The sequence below is a fragment of the Panthera uncia genome, chromosome D4, assembly GCF_023721935.1.
Source record: "Panthera uncia isolate 11264 chromosome D4, Puncia_PCG_1.0, whole genome shotgun sequence".
In the NCBI taxonomy this organism is placed as follows: domain Eukaryota; kingdom Metazoa; phylum Chordata; class Mammalia; order Carnivora; family Felidae; genus Panthera; species Panthera uncia.
In genome coordinates this window covers 31,313,246-31,331,030 of record NC_064807.1, presented here as the reverse complement: position 1 = coordinate 31,331,030, position 17,785 = coordinate 31,313,246, and the positions used below count along the sequence as shown (strand labels likewise).

General features: G+C 40.6%; 1 protein-coding gene across 1 annotated transcript in view; it reads left to right on the top strand.

Moving 5' to 3' along the window:
- Positions 1 to 15,982, top strand: part of GLDC (glycine decarboxylase) — a 98,549-nt gene extending 82,567 nt beyond the window's left edge. Inside the window, exons 21-25 of the mRNA XM_049634590.1 lie at positions 585 to 696; positions 7,937 to 8,032; positions 12,528 to 12,700; positions 14,207 to 14,287; positions 15,440 to 15,982. Of these exons, the coding sequence (XP_049490547.1) occupies positions 585 to 696; positions 7,937 to 8,032; positions 12,528 to 12,700; positions 14,207 to 14,287; positions 15,440 to 15,583 (606 nt within the window). The 3' untranslated portion in view covers positions 15,584 to 15,982. The remainder of the gene's footprint in view (positions 1 to 584; positions 697 to 7,936; positions 8,033 to 12,527; positions 12,701 to 14,206; positions 14,288 to 15,439) is intronic.
- Positions 15,983 to 17,785: the final 1,803 nt, after the last annotated feature.

Below are 17,785 nucleotides of genomic sequence, written 5' to 3'. Positions count from 1 at the left end.
AGAATGTAGGCAATAAAAATTGATGCAGTCTTGATTTTAAGCTCTTTGCTGGTGATGATGTTCACCTGGTATAATCACAGGGACCTAGGAACCACCAGAACAGGGTAAGATCAAGCCTGGCAGTTGTTAAATGTATAAATAACTCTGACTATGGTCAATTGGAAGACAAACCATATACCAAATTGATTCAGTGAGGATTTTGGTCAATATCCCATTAGATTCCTGGCAATTACCAAGATAATCTCAAATGCATAAACAAACAAAAACATTCCCAAATGCGTGTAGTCTACGTTTCTTTTTCCTCTTTAGGTAACCTAATAGTCAGCAATCAATTTTGCCTCTGTTACTTTGTTCCGTATTGTTACTTTGTTATTACTTTGTTATTTTTATAAGAAATATAAAGTTATGTTCAAAGGAGAAAACCAAAAATCATTTCAGCATCAGAGAAGACTGGAAGACATCTTTGTTGGGATTGACACTGGGCTGACTCCCTTTGAGGGTGGGATTTACTTGGGTGTGTCTTTCATTAGTGCCCCTTGGGTTTAACCTGTTCCATGGCTGATGACTCTTTCTCTCTGTTGCAGATGATGGGAGGCAAAGGCCTTAAACAGGCCACAGAAATTGCTATATTAAATGCCAACTACATGGCCAAGCGATTAGAAAAACACTATAGGGTCCTTTTCCGGGGTGCAAGAGGCAAGTATCAACCACAGTCTACTATCACCTTGGTTTTTTTCTTTACCAGGTTTGACCTAGTAAATGTTTTCTGCGGTGGGTAGGAAATTTTCGTTTCTTTGCATATATAAATCATAGTTATTGGAAATAACTTCAATTGAGTGAACAGGTTAGGAGTATCACTATTTGCAAGGCTGTGTGATGCAGTAGCCTACACAGCCCAGGTCAACAAGGAGCCCACAGCATGGGGAGATGTATATATAAATACCATGCACTCTTAACCTCACAAAGTGCTATGGGAATGGCTCCAGAAGAGTGGAGTAATTCAGACTGGGCAGAGGAAGTGCAGAATAGTTGGGAGAGCCTTCTGGGAGGAGACACTTGAGATGAGCCTGGAAAGGAGAGTATCAGACCCCAGTAAACAGAAATACTGGAGCAAGAAAGAATTGTGTACGTGGTGAGAAGCTTGTTGGGGGGTTGTTGAATGGAATAGGAGGAAGGAGAGCAGATGAAGGTGAAGTTGGAGAGGCCAACTTGAAGTCTTGGAAGTCTCTTGACTTTACCTTTGATGACAGCCATGAAAGGTTTTTTGAGTAGCGGAGTGACAGGATTAAGAGAAGGTTAAACTCATTTCAAAAATGGCAAGGGAAGAAGATCCTATTAGAAGTAGGATCAATAGGGCTTAGTTACTGATTAATTAAATGTGAAGTGAAATTCTATGTAAGCCTTTTATGCTTATAATAGAGGAACAGCAGAGAGAATAATAGTGGGGGAACCAAGTCATCCTGGAAGTGATAGGAGAGGATGGAGCCAGATAGCTTTGCAGAAATTTGGCTTAGGCACAGAATCTAAGAGCAGACTCTTGGAAATGGTGGAACTCAAGGAAAGAGTTTTGAGAAACCAGAGCAAAGCCCTGCAAGCAGATGGCTACCTTAAGAGGGATGTGGCACCTGGGTGGCTCAATTGGTTAAGCGGCCAACTGTTGATGTCAGCTCAGGTCATGATCTCACAGTTCCTGAGTTTGAGCCCTGTGTCAGCCTCCATGCTGACAGTGTGGAGCCTGCTGGAGATTCTCTCTCTCCCTCTCTCTCTGCCCCTTCTGCAGTCTCTCTCTCTCTCTCAAAATAAATTAAAAAAAAAAAAAAAAAAAAGGCAAGATGAGCATAGGGGACCCCAGTGAGAAAAGACTCCCTGCTTGAGGCAGCTGTAGGACCCTGCAGCATTTGTCACAATGCCTCTCCCTAGAGAAGCCCCTGCTTGTCCTGCCTGCCTCTGTTCTGGCCTCACACCTCCTCCCTGAAGCCTCTTTTTCCTGGTGGAGAGAACTTCTCCCTCCTCTTGGCTCCCTCTGCTACTGAGGATTTCTCCCACTCAGTTTATTGTCTGGCTCTGTCCATCAGACAGGGTAAAGACTGTGCCTGCTTCCATTCTCGAGCACCAATCCCTGGCATCATGCCTGCCCCAGTACAAATGTATTGCACAACAGGGAGAGACAGAATGGTGTTCTGATAGGAGTCTTAACAGAATATTTGCCTGTAACAATTAGCAACCCTTTGGTCACCTTTGAAAGAATTGGAACAAAAATGGTAAGGCAGATGCCAAACCGCAATGAGTTGAGAATGGATTGAGGGTGGGGAGGACAAAGGAGAAGCAGTCATGGTTTGGGGGAGTTTGGTGGTAAAGCAGGGGTACATGTGGAAGCTATTTCAGTAAGATGCAGTTTTGTTTTGAAATCAGTAGAGGATTTAAAACTGCCAGAGAAATGGCTTTGAAGAGGGAAGAGTGAAGCTACAATAGAGGAAATAGTAGATGGGGGAACAAAGTTATACTGGAGGTAATAGGAGGAGATGGCCCTAAGACACACAGCACATTGGCTGTGAGCACAGAATTGGAGATCAGGGACAGATGGGGACTTGGAGCTTGGAGCAGACAGACAGCAGCATGCCCAGACCTGGGCCACAGGATGAGACCTCGCTTTGGCTCTTGATTTCTCCAGCTCAGGCACAGTATACATCTACATCTGTCATCTTTAATTTAAAGGCTGGTCTTGCCTTAAAAATATGTATCCAAAGACGTGGTTCTATAGTTTGAAAACAGGAAAGAACTAAATAGCCAGAAGCTCTAAATAACCAGAATGCTCCCTAGAGATTAGGAAAAAAAAAGTTGTGGGCAATATGTCTCTAAGCAACACAATAAAATGCTTCTGAAGTGGGTATTAACCTACAAGAGCTACTAATTAATTCAAATATAGCTCCTGCTCTGTGAAATGCATCCTGTTATGTATTGGCCTTCAGGATAAGTTTAAGTATTTGTTTTGTCTGATTATATAAGTAATATGTATATGCTCAACATGGAAAATTTGGAAAATTAAAAATCTGAGGAAGAAAATGTAAATGATTCATGGTTTTGGTAAGCAGACATAACCACTATTAATATTTCACTGTATTCCTTCTCATCTTACTTTTAGACCATTGAGACAGTATTACAGTTTGTGTCCTGTTTTTTAATTTTATCTTATATTGTGATCATCTCCCCATGTTGTTAAGTGTTCTTTGAAAGAGGCTACATTGATTCATTTGTTTGGATATACCAGGATTCCACGAATTCTGTCATGTTTTCCCCTTAGTCATTTGTATCTGTAACATACTGCAATGGATATCTTTTACTTAGATTTTTAAAAAAACATCTCTGATTATTTCTTTAGAGCTGCAGAAGAGAAATTATTATCTCAGAGTGTGAATGCATTTAAGCTCTTGGTACATGTGACCTGGTTATCCCCACAGGTGCCAATTTATTTCACTCTCATAGCATATGAAGTGACCATCATGCTGGGGACCAGTGAACACCAAGTACCAGGCTGGAAAAAAACCCACAAACCGAAACCAAAATATCTTTCCCAATCCGGTGGCTGGAAAACGGTATTTTTGTTTTAATTGACAAGGTTTATAGGTTTCCCCCCCCCTTGTTTATTATTTTTTAAAGAAAAAATTTTTAATGTTTATTTTTGAGGGGGGGAGGAGGGACATAGAGAGAGAGAGAGGGAGACACAGAATCTGAAGCAGCTCCAGGCTCTGAGCTGTCAGCACAGAGCCCAATGTGGGGCTTGGACTCATGAACTGTGAGATCATGACCTGAGCTGAAGTCAGACACTTAAATGACTGAGCCACCAGGGGCCCCATGTTTATTATTTTTTAAATGTAGTTGAAACTTCCTTGTGATTAACTTGATAATTTCATTGAGACAATTCACATATCACACAAATCACCCACTTTAAATGTACAACTCACTGATTTTTAGTATGTTCACAGACTTGTGTAAATGCAAACTTTCATTTTTAAAGAGTCCATGTGATCTGGACTACATGGGGACTGGTGGCAATCCAGGAGAGAGGAAAGTGAACAAAGCAAGTGTTTCTCAGGTGCCTAACCACGTGCTTAGTGTTTGAGTGACTGCTTTAAAAACAGCGACTGTCTCAGTCCTAGGGGATTTGCAGCACAAAATGATAGATCCAGTTTCCGTTTGTTTTGACATTTTATCCCAGAATCAAATAATGAATTGTATTTCTCATCCCACACAGAGATGTATTGGTAATTACAGACCTTGTCACCTAATCCAAAAGTTCATGAAATCAAAAATTGTCTCACATTTGGTCTGGTAAACACATTTATTCTTGGACCTAAAGAAGAATTATCATTGTACCTCCTGAGGGCCCAAAATAGAAATGTTCTTAATAAGCACATTGTATTCCAAAATGTCTAATGGCAATATTAGAAGACTATTATTCATCTTAATCATATTTACTAGCTCTATATAAGACATTGTAATTACAGATGAATATGAGGCAATAATTTTAATGAACTCCAGTCTTCCCTTTTTTTTTTTTTTTCAACTTTTTTTTTTTGTTTTTTGTTTTTTTTTATTTATTTTTGGGACAGAGAGAGACAGAGCATGAACGGGGGAGGGGCAGAGAGAGAGGGAGACACAGAATCGGAAACAGGCTCCAGGCTCCGAGCCATCAGCCCAGAGCCTGACGCGGGGCTCGAACTCACGGACCGCGAGATCGTGACCTGGCTGAAGTCGGACGCTCAACCGACTGCGCCACCCAGGCGCCCCCAGTCTTCCCTTTATGAACCATTTCTTTGAGAGATTTGAAAACCCCAGCTGAACTGTTGAGGTTTAGGGTTTTGTGAAGCAAGGGAGTGACAGGCAAGAATTGGGAAGGGAAAAGCAGTAGTATTTAGGATGAGGAAAGAAAGGAATTACCTCAGGTAAGATAGTATATTTTTATTTATTTATTTATTTATTTGTTTATTTTTAAAACATTTTTTAATGTTTATTTATTATTGAGAGACAAGAGCATGAGCATGGGAGGGACAGAGAGAGAGGAGGAGACACAAAACCCGAAGCAGACTCCAGGCTCTGAGCTGTTAGCACAGACCCTGACGTGGGGCTTGAACTCACAGACTGTGAGATCATGGCCTGAGCCGAAGTCCGACGCTTAAACGACTGAGCCACACAGGCGCCCCAAGATAGTACATTTTTAAAGGAGGAATTTAAAAAATTCACAGCTGTCTACTCATGTAGGAGGCTAAACTCACTGATGAAAATGGAGTTCCTTTTAGTGGAGGCGGCAACTTTGTCACTATCCCAATGTTTCATTTATGTTTTAATTTTTTCAGTGCCTATCCCCTTATGACCTCAGACAAACCTAATGCTGCCTGGAAATTTCTGTTATGAGTTGGTTTCCCAGTGGCCTTTACGGGCAGACATGGACTTCATGGAATGGTCTTTCATGTCCCAGGCAAGGAAGTGACCCTCCTGAGGCCAGAGGCTCTGCCTACCCGACCTCATTCCCATGGAAACATTCAGTTTTGATTCTATTAGTTATGGTCTCTGGATTGCAACTGAAAAGATTGACTAAGCATTGATTGCTCACCTAAGCCTTAAAGAGTAATTAGCTAGTGAGTTCCACATATCTCTAGGTAGTCATTCTGAGGATAGGAGTTGGAGGAAAGGTGTTCCAAATTTAGAGCCACGCCACTTTTATTTTGTTTTTCTGTCACCCCCTCCCTCTTCTCCCTGTTCCTTTGACTTGGTATCTTTTCAGACTCTCAGCTATAGCCATGGTTAGGCCCAGGAGAAATACCTACTCAATGAAAATTAAACCTTGTGCTGATCAGTGTATACAATTTCTACTTCAGATTGCCCTTACCACATACCACAGAAGGTTTGTGTACCTCTTCTCCTTAAAAACTACAAACACAGATGAACATCTTGGGATTTAGCCTCCAACAGCCACCAAGTTTCAATTTCATCCCTTTCAGAGCTCAGAGAGATATGCTAAAATTCTACCGTTTCCATTTGAACACATTAGAATATGGACTTAGAAAATAACATCTGAACCTCATTTCAGAAATGGAGCTCTTCCCAAACCGCCTGGTTGTGGTGGGGACACTGCAGATGTAGTCTTTGTGTTAGTGCTGGGCTGGGCTCCGCGTGATGGGGCCTTTCAGCTGTTACTGAACTTCTTGGAAGACAGCCCTCTGCCTGCCAGCAAGAGTGACTTTCCTTTTCCTCCATGATGTGTCCCTCCCCTCTTTGTCTCCTGCCCACCGAGTGCCCTTTAGAGCAGTGAACTTCATTAGCCTTCTTTCTTGTGTCACTGTCACAGCGCCGGGTGGGTGCCAGAGGCTCAGAGAAGAAAGGTCAAAGGTTGAGGCTGGGCTCCCAAAATGGGGTGGGGATAATTGGGTATTTAGGATTCCTGCACTTAAATGATCTCCACTGCCTCCCCACCCCCACCCCACCCTTACCCCTGAACATTCCAACTGGGCATTCCTTTTAAGCACTTTTTGCCCCTGACTTTACCTAGCTATGAATATAACTTCCCACTTTTGAATTACACTCCTCACAAATTTAATTTCCATCATTGTTAGAATATTTTATAATATTCAGTGACAGTATATTTAAAGCTTGAGGCTCTCATACTTTATTTTCTCACAAAATCAGTCCTTTCTTATTTATTCATTACATAAGAAGCAGAGCAGTTATGGATGATTTCAGAAGCTGTTTAGTGACTGGAGCAACTCTTCTCAGGCTTGAGGAATTATCTGCTCCATGTATCTGTAAGTAGATTCCTTGTTTGCTGAGAGGAAAGTAGGTTAGGAAGTAATACATTATTGCCTCATCTACAGATACTTTCCTAGAAGGAAATTCATCAGATTTGGGGCCACAGAATTTGGGAAGCCCCCAGAACTGTTGTTCTATATTAATGAAAATGCTGACTTCATTGATGGTTTATTCCTGCTGATGGGTCAAACAGGTTGTGCTGGGGAAATTGTGACCTGGGCCTAGAGAGGAAACCAGCTTACAAACTAGAGCAAAGTGAACTGACTCCCACAGACTTTGGTTTCATCTTCTTGCCACCTGTGGTGTGCTGTTTGACAGCCCCGATTTCTAATAATCAGCCTGAAGCCTGAAACCAAACCCTCAAAAGCCCCTCTGAAGAATCTCATACAATTATGTATGTGCCTTAGAGATACATGTTCCGTATATAATTACATTCACACAGATGAAACAGTTATTTGATGCTGGGGCAGAGTTATGGAGAATGGTATCAATGGACCTTTGGCTCTAGAGATATTTTGTATAAAAGGGTCAGGCCTGTGTGATGACATGTTTAACTATTGCAAATAGATTTTATATCATCAGAGTTGAAAGAATCTCATCCCCAGGAATCTCAGTCAAATGTTCCAGCAATGCACTGGCACCAAACTTCCACCTCCCATCAGCCTCTTGCCTTGTGTGTGTTGTGCACTAAGGACTGAACACATTGGCTTGACATGTTAAAATTTTATTTTTATAATCACTTTTATATTTTATAATTATTTTTTAAATAATTTTTTAAGTTTATTTATTTTGAGAGAGAGGTTGAGAGAGAGAGAGTGTGTGTGCAGGGGAGGGGCAGAGAAAGGGAGACAGAATCCCAAGTAGGCAGCACAGTGCCCAATGTGGGGCTCAAACTCACAAATGGTGAGATCATGACCTGAGCTGAAGTTGGACGCTGAACAGACTAAGCCACCCTGGTGCCCCTATAATTATAGTTATTAATAAAAGTAAATGAGGTCTTTGTTGCCACCTATAAACTTCCAAGTTACCATGGCATCTTGGGCCTTGTTGATACGCATTACAAAGCTGATTTGTACATTTGCTTGGGCAAAACAAGCTGATGGTAATCTTGAACTGAAACAATTTCCCACAGGTTATGTGGCTCATGAATTTATTTTGGACACAAGACCTTTCAAAAAGTCTGCAAATATTGAGGCTGTGGATGTGGCCAAGAGGCTTCAGGATTATGGTGAGTGATCCTCTGGGAAAAAACCCTCATAGGGCATCTAAGGTTTTTGACATTCATGCTAGCTATGGGCGACTTCCTCAAGGCACAAAACAAACATGCAGGCACCACAATAAACTGATCCGTAGGATAAATGGTGAGCACAGGATTCTGGGTAAACTTCAAAGTGATAGAGAAAAAACATGCCCTATGACTGCATTGGTACTACCCTTCAAAAGATATTAAATCAGCATCTTGAATCCACTGGCATTCAAGAAAAGTCTTTATAGTTAAAAGAATTTAAAATCCCAAAGAAAATGGTTTTTGTTCCCTAGTTTCTTTCTTTTTTTTTCATTTTAATTAAGTTTTAAATTTTAATTTATATTTGTTTCAGGTGTACAATATAGTGATTCAACACTTACATACATACTCAATGTCCATCATGATAAATGTACTCTTTAATCCCCATGACCCATTTCACTCATCCCCCCCACCCATCTCCCTTCTGGTATCCATTACTTTGTTCTCTCTAGTTAAGAGTCTGTTTCTTTGCCTTTCTCTTTTTTCCCCCCTTTGTTCATTTGTGTTCATTTCTCAAGTTCCACCTATGAGTGAAATCATATGGTATTTGTCTTTCTCTAATTTATTTTGCTTAGCATTATACTCTTTAGTTTCATCCATGTTATTGCAAATGGCAAGATTTCACTATTTTTATGGCTGATATTCCACTGTGCATGTATATGTGTATATAATATATATGCCATCTTCTTCATCCATTTATCAGTTGGTAGACCTTTGGGCTCTTGCCATAATTTGGCCATTGTTGATATTGCTGCTATAAACATCGGGGTGCATGTATCTCTTTGCGTCAGTATTTTTGTATTCTTTGGGTAAATACCTAGTAGTGCAATTGCTGGATCATAGGGATAGAGTAGTTCTATTTTTAACTTTTAAAAAAAAAATTTTTTTTTAATGTTTATTTTTGAGACAGAGAGGATGAATGGGGGAGGGTCAGAGAGAGAGGGAGACACAGAATCCGAAACAGGCTCCAGGCTCTGAGCTGTCAGCACAGAGCTCGACACGGGGCTCGAACTCACGGACCGTGAGATCATGACCTGAGCTGAAGTCGGACGCTTAACCGACTGAGCCACCCAGGCGCCCCTCTATTTTTAACTTTTTGAAGAACCTCCATACTGTTATCAGAGTGACTGCCCTATTTTGCATTACCACCATCAGCTACCATCAGTGCAAGAGGATTCCTTTTTATCCACATCCTCTCGAACACTTGTTTCTTGTGCCTTTGATTTATGTCATTCTGACAGGTGTTTGTTAATATTGTGCAGTTTTTTTTTTTTTTAAGTATATCTATTTTGAGAGAGAGAGAGTGTGTGCATGAGCATTAGCTGCAGAGGGAAAGAGAGAGAGAGGGAGAGAATCTCAAGCAAGTTCTGTGCTGTCAGTGCAGAGCCTGAAGTGGGGATCGATTCCATGAACCTGTGGGATCATGACCTGAGCTGAAACCAAGAGTCTGGACACTTAAACAACTGAGCCACCCAGGCACCCCTCTTGTAGTTTTGATTTGTATTTCTCTGAGTTATGTTAAGCATCCTTTCATGTGTCTGTTGGCCATTTGCGTGTCTTCTTTGGAGAAATGTCTCTTCATGTCTTTGGCTCATTTTTAATTGGATTTGGGGATTTTTGGTGTTGAGTTGTATTGCCTATGTTTCTATTAAATTCTTATTCCTATCTCATTTCTGGTAAAGAAAGGAGTCCATGAAGAGGTGAGTTGGTGTGATGATGAAGGGAAGTTCAGCAGGTAAACTGCTGAAGTGTTAGAGATGAATGGCATTTGAGCTTTATAGCTGTTTCAGCTTCTACAGCTTCTATAGCTGCTTCCATAGATGAAGGAATAGGCACATGCTAGTTCCATAAAGACTGTATTTTCTTGGAAGACTTGAAAGACAGGCCTTTAATGAATTAGTGGATGTTCACTAAGCACAGACCTTATTGAAATACCTATTTTTAGTGACATTAATAATATCAATGACCCCTCAATTCTTAGAAAGGCAGAGATGGTGAGAAGTTTGCCTTTCAATGGATGTGGAGTCCTATCTGAATTTTAATAACTGGAATAACTTCTTTTAGTAAGGAAAGTGAAAGCTTCAGTAATTTAATAGTTTTACTACTGCATCATATTGGGAATCCCACATGTGTGATTCATTCCTCTCTTGAATGCATGATCTTATTATGGAGAGTTATACTGATTATAAATGGGAAAGCCAGAGAAAGTTTTCATTAATGAAATTAGCAATCACCTCTCCAAAATCTCTTGGTTGCTCCTGTAACCTAACTAGGCCTCCTGGCTGATGGCAGATTCAGGCAGGATATACCTTCACTTCTGGGATGTGTTGTCTGTATCACATATCTGACTGCAGTAGCAGCATTTGCAGGGAGGGAGAGCACTGGCTAGGAGGTTATTTTGATGTTTGATAGAGTGAATGCCACACTTGCCCTAAGCCTAGAATTGTACAGGTGGCTAGCACTTAGTACCTCAAAACGTATGTGTCTAATAAGTGAGAGAATGAATGGATGAATGAATGGCTAAGCAAAAAAACAGCAATCGAGAAGAACAGATTCTGGGTCTTAATCACATGTACTTAATTAAAATCTCCAGGGGAGGGGCCTAGTAATCAGTATCTTTAAACAGCCAAATGTGGGGCATAATGCCTTTGGGCAGAGGCATCCAGACTTAGCGAGTAATGAGTCACCTGGGGGAGTTTTAAGACTCATGTTTTTGAGACTTACCTTGGGCTTCCTGAATCAGGGTCAGGACCAAAGAATCTGTGTTCCCAAGATAACTCTGATGGTTCTGGTTATGAGAACCACTACAACAGTGTATGTTGGGCTGAATTTGCTCACCCATGAAATTGAGGTTGGTAGGTAGAGATTAGCTTTTAAAATCCCTTTCTGATTTGAGTGACACTATTCTATGTATTTGTCAAAACTTAGTGATAAACAAGATTTGTGCATTTTACTGTATGTAAATTTTATCACAAATACATGTAAACAGATCCTGAATTCTAGTTAATGATATGCATCCTGAAGTATTTAAGGGAGAAGTATACTGATGACTGAAGCATTCTTAGAATTGCATCAAAAATAAGATGGATGAATGAATGAACAGATGTGATTAAGCAAAGAGAACATCATTGTTGAATGTAGGTGAAAGATATAGGGGTGTTCACTTTATAGTCCTTTCAACTTACCATTTGAAAATGTTTGTAACATGTTGAGGAGATAATCCCTTAAAGCATGCAGGCATGACCCTAAAGCACTCCATGTAATTATGCAAATCAGAATTGGGGAACCATTTAAATGTCTTCATCTTTTACAGTTTCACAGAAAAAGAGCCAGAAATGGGAAAAGGTTTTGGCTTTTGTCCAGAAAATCTCTCTTGAGTATGTCTTGGTGATTCATCTTACATATGAAAACTTTTGTAAACAGAAACACCTTCAGCCTATGTTCTGAATAAAGGCAAAGGGTTTCCATGTACTGCCAAACCTCAGTTTCCTCATCTGTAAAATGGGGTTAGTAGGCTTCTTTATGGTTGCTATCACTTTAAATTTTGATAGGCTATAATATTTTAATTTCTCTTATTGTAAGTAATAAATAAGCATTATAGGATGATTCTAATAAAAAATCAAAGAATCTCAACTTCATATTAGCAATAAGCCCTGGTAATATTTTAGTACTTATTTTTCAAGGTGTCTTCCCTCAAAATATAAACACTTTCGGTGCCTGGGTGGCTGAGTTGGTTAAGCGTCTGAATTCAGCTCAGGTTATGATTTCATGGTTTGTGAGTTTGAGCCCTGAATCGAGCTCACTAGTGTTAGGACTATTAGTGCGGAACCTGCTTTGGATCCTCTGTCCCCTCCCCCTCCCCTGCTCATGCTTTATATCTCAAAAATAAACATTAAATAAAAAAGTAAAATATTAAAAAATATGTAAACACTATCATTTTCATAAAAATGGGATGTCATTATGTAACTTGCCCTTTTATTTTTTTATTGCTTACCCAATTTAACAAATAAAAATTTACATACATTTGTATGGTTGCATATTTATTATGGATACTCTCTAAAACTTGCTTAACTGATTGTTTCTTCTTGGGTGTTAGTTTATTTCCTAAGTTCTTCTTGCTGAGATGAATATATATATATATATATATATATATAATTTCTTCCAAATCAGGGAGGTCAGGGGTGCCTGGGTTGCTCAGTAGGTTAAACGTCTGACTTTGGCTCAGGTCATGATCTCATGGTCTGTGAGTTCAAGCCCTGCATTGGGCTCTGTGCTGACAGCTTGGAGCCTCGAACCTGCTTCAGATTCTGTATCTCCCTCTTCCGCTGCCCCTTCCCTGCTCGCACCCTGTGTCTCTCTCTCAATAATAGACATTTTAAAAAATTACAAATCAGGGAGGTCAAAGTTAGTGACACAAGTTCCCCTATCTCCTTTGCAGGATTTCATGCCCCTACCATGTCCTGGCCGGTGGCAGGAACTCTCATGGTTGAGCCCACTGAGTCAGAAGACAAGAAAGAGCTGGATAGATTCTGTGATGCCATGATCAGCATTCGGCAGGAGATTGCTGACATTGAGGAGGGCCGCATTGACCCCAGGGTCAATCCACTGAAGGTGCGTAGGCATTGGTACTTGATCCAAAATGTTCCATAGAGTATAAGAGTGCGTATGTACAGTGTACCAGCAACTCCTGAACTCCCACCAGAAGATATTTATTCTTGCCTAGAATAAGACCATTCTTCTGAAAGGATGATAAATTCATTACTTGCATGTTTGAATCTTGAACAACACAGTAGCAGTTAAGTATAATGTGGATGTTTTGAGATATGTTTTGTTTGTGTAATTGTTTTGTCACTGTGAGAGGTATACCTCCCACACGCATCCAACTGGTTACCAAGGGAGGGAGCAGGGGCTGAAGAGCTCTTATCTAGTTGGGGTAGTTTTATTCTTGTGTCTCTATTTAATGCACTCTAGTGAGATTATTTACCTCACAAACTCTGGATAAAGACAAGTTCTTCTACTAGAGCAATTATTGCTTAGAACAACTGATTGGTACTTGGCCTGAATGTTTTTTAATGCTTGTGGCCTATTTTGGAGAAAATCTGAAACATGTTTATTGTATATTTGCTTCTGAGCTGTAAGTCTTTTGTTAGCTCCAGACATTAATCTGGGTTGGGGGACCAGGGGGAGATCATGAATTGGGAATATTGTGAAGGCTGTGGCTGTGCTACTATGGCCTTGAGCCAGAGAACAAGTCTGAGATGCCTGGGGAAGCTCAGGCAAGTTCCAAAAGTGCGCACCTGAAGGTGCACCACAGGGGCCAATGGCTGGCAGGAGAAGGCATCTTGCTCATTGTTATTTCTCTTTTCTGTGGATACTGAAAAGAGATTATAAGGATTTAGGCTAATTTTAAAAATGGCAATAGACATTTAAAGGACATAATACAGAGCTATAAAAGCAAGTGGAGAATAATACTCATAAAATGATAAAAGATTTTAAAATGTGCCCAACTATGCTAATATGCTGTTTATACATATATGCCGTAACAGTATAAAATCACAATGAGCATGGTGAATACAAAATTCAGGACAGTGGTTATCACTGGGAATAGGGTAAGAGATGAGCTGGAGGAGTTATAAAGGCAGTTTCAATTGTCTCTTCAATGTTTATTTTATTTATTTAAAAAAAAATATTTGAGAGGGCATGCATACACATGCAAGTGGGGGAGAGGCAGAGAGAATTCCAAGCAGGTTCCGTGCCGTGAGCACAGAGCTCAATCTCATGAACTGTGAGATCTGAGCCGAAATCAAGAGTTGGACACTTTTGTGTCCCCTGTGTGAATGAGCCACACAGGTGCCCCCGATGTTTATTTTAAAGGGTTAAGCAAATATGATAAAATGTTGGCTTATATTGGGTGGTAGATGTGCTTAATATATTACCATGACTTTCTGACATTTGAAATATTTCAGAATAAATTTCCCATCAATTTTTTTCCCCCTCAAATTGAAATAAAACCAACCAGCAGCCCCATACCTGGGCTTCTGTCAGCTCACTGGTTGAAGCAAAGCACAGCAGAAGGCAGTGTTCTGCTCTGATCCCTTTCCCATCTGTGTGTCTCAGATGTCTCCACATTCCCTGACCTGCGTCACATCCTCCCACTGGGATCGGCCATATTCCAGAGAGGTGGCGGCATTCCCACTTGTAAGTTGTCCTCTGAAGCCGAGTGTGCCAGCTGGTACAGCGTCCACGTGCGTATGAGGGACCATCACCTATCTGATGGGACTCCTATCTTTGCAGTGTCATTACAGTTACCATATGTGGGACACTTTCTTAAATGGGTCATGACAAGTGACGCAGAGCACAGGAATTGGCTTTCAGAGCTCTGAGGTTAGAGTGTCAGCCACAGGCCTGAGAATCCACAGGGAGTACAGTGGAGAAAGACCAAATAGGAGTCGCTGTCAAATGGGTTAAGGTATTTTCTACTATCATCCAAAGGGAGATATCCCCAAATGCAATTTTTCTTCCTTTCTGATTCTTACACGAAAAGGTGCTCTGCAGTCTCTCTGGCAGTGTGGGGACAAGGGTCAAAAGTTGGATTTGGGGGGACAGTAATGAAGGGGTGACTTAGCTTTTTTGTTGGACTGGTGTATAGTTGGCACACAATGTAGTATTAGTTTCAGGTGTACCACAGAGTGATCTGAAAAGTCTATACATTATGCTATGCTCACCACAAGCATAGCCACCATCTGTCACTGGAAAAATGCTATTACGATAGTATTGACTATATTCCCTATGCTGTACCTTTTATACCCTTGACTTACTCATTCCATATCTGGAAGCCTGTTCCCCCCCACTCCTCTTCACCCATTTTGCCCATTCTGCCTGTCCCCCTCTGGCAACCATCAGTTTTCTGTATTTATGGGTCTGTTTCTGCTTTTGTTTTGTTTTCTGATACCACACGTAAGTGAAATCATATGGCATTTGTCTTTCTACTTAGCACAATATCCTCTAGGTCCATCTATGTTGTTGTAAATGGCAAGATCTCACTCTTTTTCATAGCTGGGCAATATTCCTATGTGAGTATCTATGTGCACACATGTGTGTATACACACACACACACACACACACATACATATCTTCTTTCATCTACTGATGGACACTTGGATTGCTTCCATATTTTGGCTACTGTAACTAATGATGCAGTAAAAATAGGAGTGTGGGTTTTACCTTCTTATGCTTTTGAGCATTTGTGGTTTAGTGGCATCTTAGCCTGTAGGGATATCATTGCAATCTCTTTCTGCAAGAGAAATGTTTCAGAATACCCAGAACATTTCCATCTTTTGTCCCTTGCAGCCCTTTGTGAAACCAGAGAGCAAATTCTGGCCAACCATTGCCCGGATTGATGACATCTATGGAGATCAGCACCTGGTTTGTACCTGTCCACCCATGGAAGTTTATGAGTCCCCATTTTCTGAGGAGAAAAGGGCCTCTTCTTAGTCCTATTTCCCCAAGTTCATGTGACTGACTTGATGTCTTTCTCTGAAGCATTTGATGAACAAGAACTCTATAATTTTCCACACTGGACTCACCATGGGGTTATACACTGTATATTTTTGTAATCTCTGTCAAGGTAAATGTAAATACAATTAGCATAGTAGTGTATGGAAGCTCAGTGTTGAAAGACTGGTTTGCTTCAGTGCCTGCTTTCACATGTAGCAGTTGATAGTTCAAGTTGCTTTGATTGGGAGCCATTTAGTTTTTTGCATAGAAAATTTTGGGTGTGCTAGGAGCTTTAAGTTTAATGTTGGAAACATTTTAGAGGCTATACTGTAGACTACTTGATAGATTCTTATTCCAAATAAGTCTCTGTGGACTGTTCCATCTGTGAGGAATCCCAGGGCAAATGTTTACATTTTGCATACACTGAAGAAATTTTCTCTAATTTGCCTAATCTGTAATAGCATTTGAGTATTTTCCTTTTTCCATGTATATGGTTTTCTTCTATCTTCCATTATTAGTATTCTAATAAAAGCATTTCAATTTGAAGAATGTCTTCTTGGTCCATTTTTCAATGTTATTCCCATTTATACTAAGTTCAGAGGGATTTGAATGGCAAGAAGATCCAACCCAATAGCCATTTTTTTTTTTTTTTTTTACATTAGCAGTTTTGTCTAGCAACTTTTCTCATTTAACAATAAGTCCAGACAGAGTAAGTCCAGGTGTAGTGTCCCTTCAGTCTTTTGTTCAGCCTTCCTTTGTAGGTAGTCTTCATCCTCATGGTCTTGAAGATGGCTGCTGCATATTGACATCACATACCCATTTTGATAGGAAAAGGGGAGAAAAACCAAAAACAAGAGGCAGATTTCACCCAGTAATTTTTGCTTGCATTTAACTGGCCAGAAATGGTTCATATTGCTACTTCTACCTGCAAAGGAGTATGGGGAGGTCTTTTCCCTGGGTATGTTAGTGCCCCAAAGAAAATCAGTTTATTAGCTAAATAAAAGGGGGCAAGTGGGTTTCAGATAGGCAACTAGCATGCTTGGCACAAAATAACTTTTCCCTAGAAATAGCAAATGCTTCAGATGTTCTTCCCTATTAGTGAGCACTGTTCAATTCCTGACTACTTGGTTCTTTGCATGGCAGCTTGATCACACAACTATTATTCAAACTATTATGATAGTCATCTGTAGAAAGGTCTTAGTGCTCTTTTGAATGCTCTGTAGGTGGTCCACTTATTCTCACACTTAAAACGTTTATAGAACAATTTATTTTAGCCTAACTAAGCAATAGAGAAGTGATGGGATCCATTGTTTCTTTTTTACATTATAATTAAATGGTTAATACTGAGTTCTTCTCTGGAGTCAGGTACTATTCTAAGTCTTTAAGATGTATTATCTCATTGGAACCTCAAAACAGTCCGCTTTTACACACGGGGGTGGGGGTGGGGTGGGGGGGTGGGGGTGGGGGTGGGGTGAGTGGGTGGGTATGGAGAGATGCCCAAAGTCATATAGTTAATGAGAGGGATAAGCCAGAATTTGAACCCAGACTGCACGACTCCAGCGGCAGCTGGTTAAAACAGGCTACCACACCACCATGGTCACTTTATACCTGGAGATTTTGCCCTTCCTGAGTTGGAAACCAGGGTCTCAATACAGACTATCCATCAGGTTATGGAGTAGCTTCTTTGAAGAAAAGACAAGCACATAAAAACAAATCATACAGGTGAACAGCAGCTCTTCATCAGACTGTAAAGTATATCAGAAGCAAATACAGGTGATTAAAAGTTGAAACTGCTCTGAGGTGCCTGGGTGGCTCAGTCGGTTAAGCACCCAACCCGGGTCATGATCTCACTGCTCTGAGAGCCCTGCATCAGGCTCAGCATGAAGCCAGCTAGGGATCTTGGAGCCTGCTTAGGATTCTCTCCCTCTGGCTCTGCCCCTCCTCTGCCCGTGCTAAGGAAATAAATCAAACTAAAAAAAAAGTTGAAATTGTCCTTCACTATTAAGTCACTCATGTTTACCTGATGCTTGTGCCCATCTTTCCCACCTCTGGGTCTTTGCCCAGGTGGTACCCACCTGGAGCACTCTTCCCTACTAACTTTGCTTTACTGGATTTTGTTTTAGCGTCTCCTCAAGAAGGTCTTCCACTCATGTCTGTGAAATGTGCTATTGGTATTTTTTCTGAAAAGAAAAAAAAAAT